Below are 18,260 nucleotides of genomic sequence, written 5' to 3' on the forward strand. Positions count from 1 at the left end.
TGCATTGTGAACAACCAATCCGGTGGGCACTATGGAAGAAAGTGCTTGAATTCCATGTTCACAAAAAAAGCCTTTCTTCTCTTCCTCATCCTCTCAAAGTTGCCATGTTCACAAAAAAAGTGCTTGAATTCCATGTTCACAAAAAATCCTTTATTCTCTTCCTCATCCTCTCAAAGTTGCCATGCATCTTCTCCGATCTCATGTGAAGAGTGTGAAATTAGTAGTCCTTAATTCATCTTATGGATCAATATTTACTTGCCACTTAGGTTTTTGTTTAGTTGAATAATTTTCTTAGTTTTATTTTTATTTTTTTAAATATCTAATTTGAATTGAATTATATTTTAAGTCATTCGCATTGTATACTTTTAACTTTATATCTCATATTTTATTAAACTTTTAATAACCTTATATGTTTCAAATTTTTGAAGGGAAAATGATACTCCCACGCGCGCGCGAGCAGAGAGAAAGAGAAAGAGTATGTGTGTGCGTTTACGAGAAAAAGAGAGAGAGAGAGAGAGAGAGAGAGAGAGAGAGTGTGTGTGTGTGTGTGTGTGTGAGGTCGATCCACCAGGAAACGATGCAGGAAAAAAAAAGAGTGAGTGAGTGTGTGAGGTCGATGCAGGAAAAAATGGCGGCTGCCCAGCCCTAGGCCTCCTGCCCCGCCGCTTCTTGCTCATGCCCTGTCGCCCTGCCTGTGGGTTTCCTGTAGCAGCCCGCTGCCCTGTCCGACAAGCAGACCTGTTACCCGCTGAAGAGCAGACCTGTCCCGCTGCGGTTTCCTGCTCAGGCGGCGCCTCCTGTGGCAGCCCGCTGCCCGGTCTGACAACCGGACCTGTTGCCCGCTGAAGAACGGGCTTGTCCCGCAGCGGTTTCCTGCTCAGGCCCTGTCACTCTGCTTGCGGGCGCCTCCTGTGGCAGCCCGCTGCCCTGTCTGACAACCAGACCTGTTACTCGCTGAAGAACAGACTTGCCCCGCTGCTCCTGTGCTTCTGCACTAAGGTGCAGAGATAGACAGAGGACCAACGCCAGTCAGACAGCCAGTAGTCCGCCCCTGCTTGGCGATGCCTGTCTGCCCTGCAGACAAACGGCCTCCCTCAACAGCCACACCCTGCCTTCCCGGTTTCGTCTAGCCTGCTGTGACCTCCTGTGTGACTGGACTGCGTCACCTGCATCAGGCCAAGATCTGCAGCATATTTCTGCTCCTGCACCTGATGGCGGAGCCAAATTCAGAGGATATGGATCAAGCCGATGCAGCTGTGGCCCCCGACATGGACTTGGAAGATGCTGCGGTGGAAGAAGATATGTCCTCGCCTTCTGCTGAGCAACAGATGATTCAGCCCAGTCAATCCAAACGCAAGCAATCGCTTCTTGTATAGATCCAGAAACCCAGGGATGGATGGAAGCCCGGCAAAATGAAGGACACTTCCATACCTATAGCATCTACTGACCCTCCGCTTTGCAGAATCCTCCCTGCACTTGCTTACATTGCCGAGACAAATCATCTGATGCACCAATCCGAGTCCCTGCTGCTGTCAAAGACCCACTGGCCTCCAAATAGCAACCGCAACAACAGCAATGGAATCAGTTGCCGTGTGCTTGTGGCCCATAGAGAGAGGATCTACATGCCCCCTAAAGAGCGACAGCAAACATAGCACGTCCATGACCCTCCAGCCCAATTGACTTTTGATGATATTGGTAGGGTCATTACTCTATGGGATTGCCAATACATCGGCTCCACTTCCCACACTGCAGATGTGCCTTCATCATCCCGAGGCAAGGAGTGGAGGCTCAATCCCTTTGTGGTGCTCAAGGATTTCTTTGAAGATGGTGTATTGGAGACAATAGCAGCAAAGGCACTTAGCAAAGTCTTGATCTCTTTTGTTCATCTAGTCTCGGGATGCCTTTTGCATGCTTGTTTTTTTGGATTACCGCAGAATCCTTTGTATCTAGTTCACATATGACAGCCTATTGCTTGCACTTTGTTATCCTATTTTCATGTATATTTTTTATAATTAATATAATTGTCCATTGAGAGAGAGAGAGAGAGAGAGAGAGAGAGATTCACATTAATACTCAGAAATCTACCCTTTTCTCTTGTATGGAGAATGTTCTGTAAGCCTTGGGTTGTAATGGAATTGTGATCCCAAGGGGCAATATGACCAGACACTAGGGATATCCTATTGATGTGGAGGTTGCTGCCTGTGTCTTGTTGGATTGGATGGCCTATATGCCAGACTAAAAGTGGTTCAATATTTTATGATTAGTACGATTTCGTTTTTTTGGCTATTGCTTCCTTGGGCCAAGGAGTCCCTTTTGGATTTGGTTCAGTCTATTAGATTTATGCTGGGGAAAAAAAAAGCAATCGTTTGGGTTAGGTATGGATCTCTTGGCCGCATGTGACTACTTCGAATAGGATGGGGGGTGGGGGTGTAGCTTTGTTGGATGTTAATTTACATATAGTCGCTTTGAGGCTTTTTCTTTTGTAGAGTCTATGTATTTAATGTCATTCCTAGTTAGATATAGCTAAATTTCTCATCGAAAAGATTGGCATCTCTCATGGTAGCAGCATTATTCATACTTCTTGGTGGTATGTGCTTAATTCTACGAGGCCATATAAAGGTTAACCAGTCTTTTCTCATTTTTCATTTGATTGCTTTTTGGTAAGAGATGCTTCGTTTTGTAGTTTGGTGTCCTTCGGAGATTTGTAAGGAGAAAAATTCGTTGCAAGGAGAAGTACTGGCTTTCTCAAGGTTGTTGGATTGGTCACAAAAAGGTTTGCATCGAGACAAGTTTAATCGAATGGCTAGGTTGGGATTGAAGACATTTTGTGATGGTGTTATTTTTGGGCAGCTTTGTCTTTATTCTTTTAGGTGTATTTGTCAGTACTTAAGGATGCCTCATGGATATAGTGACATTTGGTCGTCCATACATGACAGTCTTCAAATGTTTTTTTCTTTGCTTGTGTTACAACCATTGGATACATGGCATGATTGGATGTTTGTGCTTTTTGATAATTTTGAGAAAAGGTTAACCAATTAGATATATCATCGGATGGTAGAAGCTAAGAGATGGATCATGAGGAAAGTTAATAAGTTATGGCATCTTAGGGATAGCAAAAAGGAGTGGTGGGAAAGATTTATCTAGTTTTAAAAGCCAAGGTTTTGTATCCGGGTAAAGTGTTCATGTGGAGGTTGCTCATTGGGGGTCTTCCAACGAGAGAAGTACTTCGTAATAAAAAAATCTCTACAGGTCGTGTTTTTTGCACTATATGTGATGAGACATTGCTTCACCTCTTTGTCTCTTGTTCTATTGTGCGATAGATTTGGAATTTCATTTTTTGAGTGTGGTCCTTAGAAACTTAGCATCGCATATCAGCTCGTTTGTGGATTATGGGAAATATGTCCTCTATGCCTTCTTTGCATTTAGATTGTTCTTGCCTATTTCAACATTAGGCATTCATGGGCATCCATGGGCGTACTTGCAATGCCTTTATTTTTGATTCAACATTAGGCATCCATGGGCATGTGGCTCGTGTGTGTGGATTAGTGTTATGGCAAAGAGAGATAGAGAATGTGTGTGTGTGTGTGCACGTGCGCGCGTGCGCGCTTGACCATGTGTAAATCCAAAGCCTGGTGGAAAATGTCAGTGATGGAAGGATGGTTGAATAAGACCTTGTTTCAATGCAATGATTTTCTTTGGAGAGTTATCATTGGTGGCCGTTTCTTTGCTTCAACCCTTTCCAAGTATTGCATCTCTAATGATAATTACTTTTTTTGTACAACCAGTATGGAATCTTTGCATCATAGATTTATTTTTTGCCCTTTGGTTGGGAAAATTTGGACTCTTCTGACAAATACTTGACAAGCACTTGTTGGTCTATTGTTGTGTCCTTTTGATTGGGTTTTTGGGAGGGCCAAATATCTTGCCTTGATGTAGGCACAATAGGTCTTGTTTCATTTTTTTAGGTTTTGGGATTGTTAGCATAATTGGATCACGTAGAAATGCTTGTGTAACATAGCTAAACAAGGGGTCTTTCATATTGGTAGTTAGATCTTGTGTAACATGTTGATTTACTTCCTAGGGAGGAGTTATTCCTTGGCATGCGGTAATCTTTGCTACTTCTTTGCCATGCTTTTGTACTCCTTTACTTATGTAATATTCTATAAAGCGAGTTTATGCAGGATGGCCTAGAGCCATCTTGCATCTTGTAATCATGTAATACTATGATTTTTTAAAAATTTATACAATTACTTGTTACGAAAAAAAAGAGCTTAACCTTCTACAATATGTTAATATCTTAGTTAGTGATGATTTGGTTCCTTGGCATATGGCAATATCTGCGACCCCTTTGTTGTGACTTTGTATCTTTTATGCATGATGGGCTAGAGCCATCTTGTATCTTGTACTTGTATCTTTTTGTAATTAATACAATTACCTATCACGAAAAAAAGAAGAGAGTATATTAGTGTTTTTAAAAGGCCAATGTGGCCCATGACACTACATCAAAACATACAAAGAAATGTACTCTAATCTTAAAATATTAAGGACAAAAGATATGTCTATGAGACTAAATGTTAGGTGATATACTTTGTAAAAATATATTTGTGGTGTCGATGTAAGCGATACCACTAAGAAAGAAGAAAAAGAAAGAAATATTATTTTCCTTAGTGAAGTAAACTCCCTCAAGTTGAAATGTAGCTCTTTGTGGTTGAGATGACTTGGTATCTGTCTTTTGTGGCACTCTCTGGCTCTCTAAGACAAAGTTGGCACATACGATCCTCAACTTTTATACCCTCTGATTTACTTGTCTCACTTCTTAAGTGACGTGTTGAGGTGCAGATTTGACCAATAGCTCTACGTAATCCATGTAGCAGGTAAGTATTCATATAGCTCGGTTAGGTGATGAAACCATCTTCAGAGAGCTGAAGAAAATAGCTCTGATAATGTGCAATCCTGTGCTGTCTAAGGAAAGTGGTCAAACCCAAGAACTCTTTGTATCTAGTCTTAGTATGTCTACTTTGATCACATGGTTCAGCTTTGATTGGCTAAGCTGGAGTGCAGGGCAATCCAGACTGTGATCATAAGAGGGGGAGGGATATCTATCAATCTATAGACCATGCAAACTCTCTGCTATGCTAATAGACTAGATGAAACCAGTGCTAGTTGTGGGTATCTATCTTGGGACAGCTTTCATAATCTATGTAAGAGAGTCACTGCTTGGACTAGGACCTCAACCACCATAGGTGTTGTTCCCATCTTCGATTTGATGATCTCATGTAGGATTGAGCTTCGTATCACATGTGATTTCATCATGACCAATGGTCACTCCATGTGCTCCCATCCATCAAAAAACTCCCTCTCTGGTCTATCATGGTATATTAGTGGTTGTCTTCTCGTATAATAGCGGCTTAAGCCCCAAATGGCTATCCCATAGAGGAGTATGGGTGTAACTAGTGCATCAAAGAGCCACAATTTGGTGTGTGGTTCATGGAACTGTATGTGTGTATACTATCTTTGCAATACTCAATGTTCACCTTAAGGACTCTATCTTTGCAAAAGTGGATAGTGCATCCAAATGTCTTTGTAGTCCCTTGAGTGAGTTGGATATAAGCATAATGTCATTTGCATAAGGCAATATTGAGACCAATATTCTAGCTAAATTGGCTCCAGCCCTCCTCTATCGATGTAATTTGAGACCTCATCTAATAGAGCTCAAACAAGGTGGGTGAGAGTGGGCATTCTTGATTCACTATAATAGTGTTGTTGACTAAGTTTGAGATATCCCTTGGTATTCATACTTTGCCTATTGCTATCTCATATAGAGCACATATATTCCACTACATCTCCTTGGGACACCAATATCTTGTAATCTCCTCATGAGTCTGGCATGTGGTATCATATCAAATGCCATATGGAAATCCACAAAGTAGCAATATATCTTTTTCTTGTGTGCTCAACCTTTCTCAATAATAGCCCTTAGAGTGAAGATATGATCAAGTGTGGTATCTCGCTGTTTGAAACTAGCTTGACCTCTCAATCTCTTGTTCCAAAAACATAGAATGCATCTCTATCTCCAATCTAGCCAAGTATTTTCATTTCTTTTTCCACACTAGGAATTTGAAAAGTGTACAAGCATGCTTATGCATGCATAGACCAAGTGCTATTTCTTGTTGGAGACATGCATACGTCTCTATAATCACCATCATACCAACCATTTTGTGGGGCTGAGTTTCTTGGTGGCGTAGTGGATGGCATCATGTGTGGGAAGGCATGGGCTGCTGAAGTATGTAGTATTTGAGCAAGATGTCTCATATACTCATCTAATGCAGTTTGCAAATTTAATACCATCAATGGGTTTTAGATTGTAGTATTGTATACATGTGAAGTTGCCTCCATAAATTCATGCCATGGGAATCTAGGTACATACGATTGTGCCTCTTGTACATGACCACACGCTACCGTGAAAGTTAGGATATCATGGTCTATTGCTAAGCCAATCTGTTTGCCTGAGATGTCAAAACTTTTGATATCTTGTGTTAAGCTCGATGAACCAATTAAGTAATCCACAACACTCACTTCTTTCTTATTATTGTAGCATGTGAAACCATATGATCCTGGCCACTATAATAGTCCATTAAGGACAACTAGGCTATGTGCACTTCCCAATGCTAGTAGGTGTGTTTCATATTCCATCAACTTTCTATCTTAGGCTAATTTGAGTAAATCCACCTCATCTAGTGCAAGCTCTCAAAAATCTCAGTACTTGTGTTGTAGAAAGCAGATTGGCCATTCCCTATGCAGACATTGAAATATCCTACTAGTAAGACATCTCGAATACTCGTGAATCTCATGATGTCCTCATAAAGCGATGCATATAGAGATTTCTCTCTAGTGGTGAATCTAGAGTATGCTGGAAGAAAGCAATGCACTGCAATATAGATATCCTTAGGCCTATTTGTGCACACTCTAATCCACATTTATCTTGCTTCAGCATCTCTATGTATCAAGTGGATCATATCTTTGTTGGGAATAAAGGGCAATGTACTTGACCACTGTGCCCACCTGTCTTGCATTGTACTCTATGTACTATATACCTATCCAGAAAACCAAAAGAGGTACACTATTGTACACACACACACACAGTGTCATTCTTTTTTTTTTTTCTTCGTAAAAGGTAATTGTATTAATTACAAAAAAAGTACAAGATTACTTGATTACAAGATACATAATGACACTACGCCATCATGTGAAAAGGTTCCGGTACTAAGAGTTACAAAGTCATGGCAAAGACGCAGAGGAAATTGCCATATGCCAGGGACGTAAGTCCTCCCGGGAGAGCATGTCAGAATGTTGGAGAAGATCTAGTTGCCAATACAAGAGACCCTTAAGCCTAGCAATATGCCGCTGAACATTATAAACGGAATAAAAAAGAAAAGCATTCCGAATGGTTCAGTTATGCCAACAGCCCCAATATCGAAGAAAGTGAAACACGAGCTTTATATGTGGCTGTGCCGGTGTGGGGTATTTGGGCTGCATAAAAACCCAATCAAAGGGGCGTAGCGAGAAACCAACCACCGCTCGCCAAACAGCTGACAAGAATGACCAGATTTTCTTAGCGATGAGGCAAGAAATAAATCGCTGATGGGCGGATTCCACATTGGTGGTGCAAAAGAAACAGTTGCCGTTGGAGATTCGTTGCTTGGAAAGAGCTGAAGCAAGCGGAAGACCACCAATCATCACCCTCCAAAGAAAGACCTTATATTTGAAGGGTGTCTTGTTCAACCAGCCCTCCATTACAGTTGCCCTCCACCATGACCGGGATTTACGCAATCCCCATAGAGTATTAGCTTTAGTAACCAGCCATTGATGATCTTTAATCAGAAGATGATACACCTGGTTAGCGGAAGCTTTGCCTAAATTCAGCCGGCCTTCAAAGTCCCAATCCTGCTAGGAACGATTCGAAGCAAGGGCACGAAAGGGTTGTCTACTCTGGAGCACCATCAAAAGCTGTTCCCATAAATGCCTGTATCCACGAGGGATCCTGAAAAGCCTCATGGCTGTACGAAACGATATTAACACATTGCGACTGGCAAGGGTGGCATCCGCGACTGAAGTTAAGCCCAAACGTGCCATGTGGTTGAATTGTGGTCGAAGCTCGTGTTTACCTTCCCATGAAAGTAACCGCAAGACTGCCAGCAATTCCAATTGAAAAGAATTAGTAGCTAAGCGATCCTCCGCTGGATGTCACTGAGCCTTCCGGAGAACCAGTTTCTAGGAACATACCAAATGGGTAAGCAGAGATGAAGAAGAACTGGAGAACCGCGAATCCGCATTAAGAACATGCCACCAAGAACTCCGGATTTGGGTATTACCATGCAGAAGCCCATGATCCTCAAGGAAGTAACGGGCTATAATGACCCCGGATGATGATCCGAGCACATCGCTCGGAAAAGAGACCAACGGAGTGCCAGCATGTGAGTTTGGGCATCTAAAATAGCCCCTCCACCCATGCGTTTAGGGGTGCACACATGCAACCAAGAAATCCAGGAAATACCTGCATGCAAGGAATCCTTCTTCCATAGCATGAAACAGATAGACTGAGTAAGAGCATTCAGAGTAGTAGTAGTCCAGGGCAGCAATGGCAAGAAATATGTGAGCATTGGCAACATAATTGTCTGGGCTACTTTGAGGCGAACATGGAAGGGCCAGGCCCGAGACTTCCAATACAGAAACTTAGCCGCCAGTTTTTGAGAAATCCACTGTAGAAGCTGCTTTGGGGGAACATCAACACCCAAAGGGTACCCAAGATGCCTGACAATGGAGCCACGAGGAACAACCATACCCTGCCAGTCCAATGACTGCTGATCCGATTCCGTACAGCTAAGAATGGCTGATTTTAACGCATTGATGCGAAGACCGGACGCCTGACCAAAGAGAGCCCAAACATCCAATGCTTTGCGAAGGTTATCCTTGTCCGCATGCAGAATTATAAAGCTGTCATCAGCCAAGGATTGACTAATGAAGTGCTGTCCAGAAGGAAGTGACAATCCAGCCAACTGAGTAGAAGCTGCCATATGAGATAACATCGAAAGAATTGGATGAGTCGCAAGGGCAAAGAAGAGAGGGCTCAAAGGGCACCCCTGTCTGACAGGGCGGGCAAGGACAAATGGCTCGGTAACGCCTCCATTCAGCATGACTCGCGAAGACGCCGCAGCACTGATGGTGTAGATCAGACGAGACATCCGAGCACCAAAGCCCATAGCAGACATAAGTTCAGATAGTCAAAAGCCTTTTCCAGGTCCAATTGAATCAGTATGACCTCTTAATTAGAATGCCTTGTATAATCAATCGCCAGTTGCGCATTTAATACATTGTGCAGAATATTTTGGCCCTTAATGAAACCATATTGGAGAGGGTGCACAATGGTAGGGAGGTGCTTATGGAGCTGATTCGCCATTACTTTGGAAAAGATTTTATACATAGAACCCATCAAAGAAATTGGGCGCCAATGTTTCAACATAGACGGCGAAGGAACCTTTGGAAGCAGTTTAATGAGTCCTTTCCATGAGGAAGGCATGATCCCCGTTTCCCATACCTACTGAAACAAAGCCTTCAATGGTTTCGCCAATTGGGTAGCAAAAACCTCAAAGAACTCATTGGTGAGACCATCCCAGCCAGGACTTTTATCCTTGGGCAAGTGTAACAAAACGTCCATAATCTCCGCCTCACAAATATTTGACTCCATAATAGCTTGCATGTCCTGCGAAACCTGATCGCGGACCAGGTCATAAAAAACTGAACGGGCCTGAGTAGTTTGGGCTGAAGGTGGAGAAGTGGAACCAAGAAGGTCGAGGAAATAATTCCTATACATATGCACAATAGTCTGCGGATCAAGGACCAGGTGGCCTTTTGCATCTTGGAGTCTAGTCATATTCTCTCGAGCAGGAGAGGCATGGAGAGCTCGAAAGAACTTATGAGTTTGACATGCACTATCTTGCAAAGTCTTCGTCAGATGTTGCAATTTGGCCTGCTGATACGATTTCAACTGAAACTCTTTAATAAGATCAGCCACCCGCATTGCCAGTGCTAGCAGAAATGCATCATCTGAAGTGTCCACTAGCAGAGAATGAACCAAAGCCAGTAGGTCCTCCGTTGCTTGTCAACGCCGCCCAGAAAGAGAGGCATGATGGATCCCATACTGCCGAGCAACCCGCTGCACATTAGAGAGCAATCGTTCAAACGAAGCAGTGCCCTGAGAGGAGAAGTCCAATAAGAATCTATCAATCAATTGCTGCATATAGCCCTGAAAGATTGCATGCTTCAAATAAGACGAGTTGAAACGCAAAGTGAGTCTCTCCAAAAATTGCTTAAAAGGTGCAATGGGTTGTGCAAGCAGCTCAAGCTGCAGAGGGAAATGGTCTGACAAGGCATATTGCTGAAACACTTTCATTTCGAGCATCTCAGGAAGGAAATCATCATTTTGCATGATGTATATGCGGTCCAAACCACGACCATGTTGTTGCATATTGGGCAGAATGGAAAGTAAACCCTGTAGAAGACGGGTGTAGCCAAGACCAGAGATCTTGCTTAAGAACAACAAGAGCCAACTCATGCCACATACGACTTTCCGGCGCGTCCATTACCGAATGCTCTGATGTGGACTGGGAAGAATCAACACACATATTGAAATCCCCCATTAAGAAGCCTCGTCTGCCAAGTGACAAGGAAGTCTGCAAAGTATGCCAAAGCTCCCGGCGAGATAAAGGATCATTCGGAGCATAGAGGCCAACTAACCATAAGATCTCCCCTTTGAATAAAATTTCAATCACCAGAAAGCGGCCATGTACATCATTTTTAATAAGAACAGGCTGATATTTTTCATGTACAATCATGAGCACACCCAAATAATGCATGGCCTGTGTCCCTGCATAGAACAAACGAAAGCCATGGCAATCCATAACTTTTTCGGCTTCACCGTGACTCTTGTGCTCAACAGCACACAAGACATCCCATTGATTCTCATGCAATACAGTCCACATGGCATGTTGCTTGTGGTGAGAACAAATTCCTCGCACATTCCACGTGGCTATTTTCATGTGTATTCAAAACAAAATCAAGTACGAGGCACAACTTTCCTCGATTTGACTTTTTCTGCGAGAATGTCGAGGACTTCCTTATCCAAGAAACCAATCAACATGGCAAAAGAGTTCTGAGGACCAGATTTGGAGGTAGACGGCATATCTGCTGGCTTAGGGATGGAACGGGGATAATGACGATCCCACGGGGTAATGACGTTGCCTTTGGTATCAAAAGCCAGCTTAGCAGGTGGACTCTTTGGACGATCCGAATGCACTCTTCTAGTGGGCTGAGGACGGGGGGCAGAGGAAACCATAGTAGGAGCAGAGTGCTCTAAAGACAACATTTCTTTCCTGTGCATATAGGTACGCATGGAACCTTGTGAGGCACTAGGCACAGTATTCTCCATGCCAGCAACAATCCTGTTGCCTTTTTTTGCGCATACTTCAACCCAGTCAGTGCCATGGGAATCCAAACCCAAAACCTGTTGTTTACCTTTATCCAAAACTTTAGGTGGGTGGATAGCATCTTGCAACGGAGCACCATACACCATATCTTCCATGGGCAGCGCAACACGCCCAACATCTGAAGTGTGTTGCTGCTCTGGGCATTCGGCCATAAAATGCCCCAATTGCCCACAGGAAAAGCAATGTCTTGCAAAATTGCCCCATTTCAAACGAAAGTGTAAAGGATGCATGCCAGAGCAATTGAGACGTAACCAAGCAGGCCTTTTCCTAGCAGTGTTCCATAACATACACAACCGGTTACGATTCACGGCCCTTAGACTTGGAGGGACCAGAACATTGCCCACAGCGGCCATGGCGTCCTTCAACAGTGGCCAATAGACAGCTGGACAATTTTCCACTTCAACCCACAAAGGGCATTCACGTTGCAGCAGGCGCTGAAAATCTGCCATTGGGTGCCATGGTACAACATGGACCAAATGGCGATAAAAAAACAAAGGCAGTTTAGACAGGAGAGCAGCAGGGTGTGTCTCAGATTTCAACAGCACCTCAAAAAAACCTTGGGGCCCAACAAAAATCTCTTCAACACATTCCCCTTGTAGCAGACTGTGCAGCCACTGGCGAATACGGGAAAGCAGTGGGATTCTACCAGTGAAGAAAAGTATTATAGCGCGATCATAAAACACTGAAAAGGAGTGCAAGACAGTTTTCGGGTCCACATTGGCTTCCAGAACATCTTCAGGTGCAGAGTTAGAAAAGACTTCCTGATTATGTTGAACATAATCGCCAAGTAGAGTGTTGGCAAATTCCAGCAAATGCTCCCAGTCAACATCTTGGGAGTCCACAGAATCCGAAGCAACCTGAGCATATGAATGATCCTGATGATCCATTGTCTCTTCTGAAGTATGCTTGGTGCGTTTGCCTGCAGGCTGGAGGTCAGGACCAGGGGGCATCTCTTCAGTGCACGGAACCATATCCTCGGGTTTCTCGGTATCAGAATCCGGACCAAGTGCTGCCACTGTTTGGTCTATAAAATCCAGATCCAGACCAGCCATATTGTATCACTGCGTATGCCGGACAGAGGCCGAGTGAAGATCTCACGGGATGCAGAAATGCACGCCGCTCTCCCTCTCTCTCAGGCAAAACGGACCCGGCACTGGATTGACGAAGGCCGCTGTGCAAAGAGGACATGTCCACAGGCAGAGAAGGGCTCGTTCCCTTTGCTGGCTCACGCTGTTGCGCGCGCTGTGTGGCAACCTGGGTGTGACGGGCTGCTTTCCCTTGGTGGAAAAACGGGCACATCAGGGCGGGCAGCTGTGCAGGACCTAAGGTGCATCGGACGAGGATGATCGATAGGGCGACAAGCCAGCACGGTGGTCACTGGGCGCATGAGGGAAGGACCAGAGCACGCAACAGGCAGAGGGCGATGGAACGTCCAGGCAGAGGGCGCGCAACAGGCAGAGGGCCCCGTGGTGCAGGCCCAGGCAAGGGCACGCGACCCCAAGAACAGGAGGGCCAAACGCGGCAGAAACGGCTCAGGCGGCGGGCGTACGTCTCCACGCTCCTCTGTCCCTGTTGCTCCCGCTCACCCTCGCTCTCTACGCTGGCTCTATGTGCATGTGCGGCGCAGGTGGGTCGAGGCACTGCCCTAGACGCTCAGGAGGTGTCAGGAAGGTCGCCGCAGCAAGGACGTCTCGTCACGAGCAGTCGCCATCGCTCCTCTCTCTGTGCTCTCTCACACCACAGTGTCATTCTCTCTCTCTCTCTCTCTCTCTCACTTGCATAGCATCCACCATTGAAGCTTTGTTCTCTCTTCAATCCGCGTACTACAAATTGGTATTAGAGCTCGGGATTTGGGAGTAGGAGCTTGCATAGCAGGGGAGTAGCAGTTGGCCTGAAAGCTCGCAGCTATGGCAGCCATGGCAGCTCTTCATTGAGGGTTGCCTTGATCTCATTTGCTTTGGCATCTATCAGGGCACCTCTGAACCTCATCAAGGCAGAGCTGGGGCATTATTGAGTGTGTCTTGAGCTCTTTTGGAAGAGCACTTCAAGTTGGAAACAGGACAGCCATGTCTCTTTGCTTCTTGTGAAGCATAAGCATTACCATTGCCTCTAAGCTTCAAGAGGGAGCTTGGGCGGGTCATTTGGGACCCACTCTCCGCCGCCGCCCACCCCCCCCACCCCCCCCCCCCCCCAAACATTAGCATTGAGTCATTGTAGCCTTCCAGCCCTCCCAACCAGCCAGGCACCATCACGTCAGCAGCCTTAAGTCTGTCTCAGTCTTGGATAGATTGACCACATGTCACTATTTTGCTCATAACTTGGGCTAGAAAACTTAGATTAAAAAACTTTTTTATGAAAACAAAGCTCGCTTCTAGCTCTATGACTTTGTCGAAGGGCTTGTGAGCTGATTTGGAGTGTAGGTATGCCTAAAATTGAAAATACAGAGGCTGTTTTTTGAGGACAGTGTATACAGATCTTGGCTGCAGGCAGATCAGCCCACTATCTTGATCATCTCCTTCATCATTGGCAACTTCAGGACCATCATTGGATACTTGAGAGCTCATTCTTGAGCTTGGCATTTGATTCAAGCTTGGCATTGGCATTGGGAGTGTTTTACTCAGTTTCTTTTGGACTGTTCATAACAGTTTACAGGGCAGCATTGACAGTTCATGCATATGCTTGAATGCTTATATATGCCCAAATGGATGCCTACTTGTCATGAGATGCTATGCCTACCATTTGGTACTGATTTGGAGCTGACTTTGGCACTGCCATTGCTCATTTTGACAGTGAATTCACTACTGTAATAGCAGGGGCTGAATGCAATTTTGTCAGTGAATGACATGCCTATTGGTTGCAAGCACTATCTTGGGTACTCAAAGTGATGTCTAGATGCTTATCTTGGATGTCATATACTTGGGAATAATTTTGGGGATGCTTTGAGCTTGGGACATTTTGTCTTGGTTGGAAAATTACAGTTTATAAGTACCATAACAGAGAAGGTATTTTGGACAATTGGATGGTTCCCAATGAGGTCCTTATGTACTGATTTGGTACTGATATTGTTGACATATGCTTGGACATTGGGTGCACATGCTTTATGCCTCATTTTTACGCTGGATTAGTCTATGCAGACATTTTGGTGCTCTTTACCATGAACAACAGATTTCTTGGTCACTTGTTTTTTGACAGATTTGGCTTGTCTTTTTGTCATTTGAGTTGCAATTATGGTTGGCAGTAGTGACAGTAGTCATCTTATGCACATCAAGAAGCTTGAAGGGGCACATTACTTTGCAATTTGGTAAAAGCAATGCTACAATGTCTTGGTGTAAAAGAAACAAGTGAAGCCTATCAAGTTGAAAGGAGCATGACCAGCGGACATAGAGCGAGAGGATTGAGATGAGCTGAATGAGCTGGCTCGTTTGATCATTGAGCTTTTAGTTTCCGATGCTTTGTTGTTCAACATAGAAGGGCTTGATTCTGCCTATGCCATTTGGAAGCGACTGGAGGAATTGCATGCTTAGAAGAATGTTGCAAGTAAAGTCTATTGGCTGAAGAAATTGATGGATTTATGCATGGAGGAGGGGACAGCCGTGTTTGTATAGCTCAGTGAGTTTAATTCCATTTTCAGCCAACTGGTTGCTTTGAATTTCAATATCGATGATGTGTTCAAGGCTACTTTTCTGTTACATACTCTACTTGAAAGTTGGGATACTTTCAAGACAGCCATGAGCAACTCAAATGCTATGCTGCTCTACTTTGATGTAGAGAGTTCTCTCCTTATGGAAGAGATGAATTGGCAAAACAATGCATCTAACAAGTCGTTCAGTGCTTTGTAGTCTAGAGGCAAGTCTCGTGCGAAAGATGTGGAGTGCCACCATTGTGGCAAGAAATGACATTTTAAGTGGGAATGCTTTAAGTGGAAAAAAGAGAAAGGAAAGAGTAAGAAGACTGATGATAGCAAGGATGACAAATGATCAGCATGGATCCCCCCTCTTTACATATGTAAAGGGTAGACTCAGATGAGCTATTTATAAACCCTTGGCTGAGTAAAAAGGCTTCTATCTTTGCATACCAAGCTCTAGGAGTTTGTTTTGTTGAGAATAGCAAATGATACTTGCCCATAGAGGCTAGATGTATGCCTTGAAGAGGCTAGAAGAAGATAGACAAATGATGTATGCTCTAGGAAGAGATGTTCAGAATCCCATATGCACAGTGAGGAGAGTGGTACTATCCAAAAAGCTATAAAGGCATGTACTTGGTTGACACTCATTACAAGGTAATGTACTATTAGTTTGAGTCATTGTTAGTGTCATTGTCCATCTTACACAAGAATGTGTTTATGAGTCCAAGCTAATTTATCTTGGAACCTAATTCACTTGTGTAACAGTTAGTCTATTTAAGTCTATGTCATCATGAGTTATATATTCATCTTCCATCCTCCATAGCTTCTGCCATGCTCTAGATCCGTGTTTCTGACATGGTATTAGAGCTCAGTTAGGCATGGCACTACTTCTCCAGCTCCGTTTGACTCTCATCTAGCTCAGCTTGAGCTTAGTTCAAAGTCTAGAACCCCATCTCCTACTCCTTCTCACTGCCTTGCTTGGCAGCCATAGCCAAGCAGGACCTGCAGCCAATTGAGCTCTTGAATCTCATAGTAGAGGCCATATCTCATTACGATTTATTTTGAGGAGTTGTTTAGCAACTCAGGGCACAACTTCCTGCCACAACAGCTCACGACATTGAGCACTCTATGCTTCAACATTTCTAGAATTCGTGGTCGTTGTTCAGAATTGTACCTGTTCTGTTCGTACAGTCAGATCTACCTCTGCGCGTCGCGATATGTCCTGCGAATATAGGGCATTTGAAGCTCATTGTATGATCTCTCTCACCACTAGAGGGTTCTTCAAAAGATGTACTATAGCTCCTGCTACAAGCAAAAAAATGAGTTGGCCTGTTTGCAAACCATAACAGAGACTCCATAGTCACCAAGCTCAAACTCTTCTCCCACTTCAATTTCTCATCCTTCTCAGTCAACTGAAGCCTCTGACTGTCAGATCTAAAGTCTTCAGCAAGTATAGACCTTCAAGAATAAGATTTGGAGCAATCCACCTGAAGATTAAGAAGTCCACCTGAAATCGGGCAATATCAAGCTAGTATGTCTTGATACTATTTTGCCCGTGCCTCTTGACACATTGAAGTATAACTCTTTTTGCTAGATATTCTCAGTTATTTGAATATGATTTTCATCATGGAAATGACCAGAATCAAGTCTTTTATGAGGATGCTTCTCACGAAAAGTGACATAATTATTGTTGCTCACTTACACTACATGCAAGACTTGGTTGACTTACACTATATGCAAGACTTGTAGGAAGACATGGTGCTGTCTACATAAAAGAGCAATCAATAATCTTATTTGAAAACCTTGAAGACATTTCTGCTGCCTCCAAAATGATGATATCTTTGCTTGAGGGGAACATGGACAAGAAGAGTAAAATCAAAGTCAAAGAAACTACAAGCAAAATAAAGAGTGACAAAGCAAGAAAAATGAAGGACAAGATATTGTATGATCTCCGAAGAAAATCCAATGTAGTGTCAAGCCATGAGTCAAAGCCATATGAAATCCCAAAAGCTATGTATCCCAAGATTTATGAAATAGTTTAATAAGTCATGTCAAGTCATAGCAATGTACCCATCTCAAGCTCAGTGAGAAAGAAGACCAAAAGGACCTCACAAAGAAGACTAGAGCACAAGATAATGAAGAACAAGTTAAAGATGAAGAGCATGAAGACCAAGGAGTCAAAGAAGATCAAAGACACCTAGAAGATTAAGAAAAGCAAAGGATGCCAAAGAAGCATGAAGAAGATAAAGAAATTTCCGCTACTGACAACAAAGAAATTTTCCCGTAGTGGATCTTGTTTTCCCATAGTGGATCTTTATTTCCTGTAGTGGATCTTCCTGTAGCGGATCGTGTTTTTCTATAGTGCATATTTATTTCCCGTAGTGGATCTTTATTTCCCATAGTGGATTTTGTTTCCCAGAGTGGATGTAAAAGCCCTTATCAAAGATGTAAAGTTTCAAGCCTTAACTTGACTAGGCTGTCAAAGAGCTAGTCTCTCGGGCCATGTCATCATGAAGGGGGGGCAAAAGATAGCAAGGGTAGAGACTCATCATTTGAGGGGGGGTGTTGAGAATAGCAAATGATGCTTGCCTATAGAGGCTAGATGTATGCCTTGAAGAGGCTAGAAGATAGACAAATGATGTATGCTCTAGAAAGAGATGTTTAGAATTCCATACGCACAGTGAGGAGAGTGGTACTATCCAAAAAGCTATACTCATTACGAGGTAATGTACTATCAGTTTGAGTCATTGTCAGTGTCATTGTCCATCTTACACAAGAATGTGTTTACGAGTCCAAGCTAATCTATCTTGGAACCTAATTCACTTGTGTAACAGTTAGTCTATTTAAATCTATGTTATCATGAGTTGTATATTCATCTTCCATCCTCCATAGCTCTTGCCATGCTCTAGATCCGTATTTCTGACATGTTTCAAACCATATAAAGCCTTTTTCAACTTGCAAGCCAAGTGTTCGGATCCCTCAACTGCAAAACCAATGGGCTGCTATACATATACTTTCTCATGAAGTTCCCCATGTAAAAATGCAGTTTTAATATCAACCTGATGCACAGTCCATCCATAATAGGTAGCCAA

At 43.5% G+C, this 18,260-nt stretch overlaps 1 protein-coding gene across 2 annotated transcripts in view; it reads left to right on the forward strand.

The window, feature by feature from the left end:
- The window catches only part of LOC148035101 (mechanosensitive ion channel protein 5-like), a 200,033-nt gene that overhangs the window by 35,269 nt on the left and 146,504 nt on the right, over positions 1-18,260 (forward strand). The window contains exon 2 of one of the 2 annotated variants that reach the window (XM_087680063.1): positions 2,684-2,773. The exons of the other annotated variant lie outside the window; for it this stretch is intronic. Within the exon in view, the coding sequence (XP_087536189.1) occupies positions 2,684-2,773 (90 nt within the window). The remainder of the gene's footprint in view (positions 1-2,683; positions 2,774-18,260) is intronic. 2 annotated transcript variants of the gene reach the window in all.

This window comes from Lygodium microphyllum, chromosome 6 (assembly GCF_053477565.2).
Source record: "Lygodium microphyllum isolate KBCC chromosome 6, Lygodium_microphyllum_v1.1.10, whole genome shotgun sequence".
Taxonomy (NCBI): Eukaryota; Viridiplantae; Streptophyta; class Polypodiopsida; order Schizaeales; family Lygodiaceae; genus Lygodium; species Lygodium microphyllum.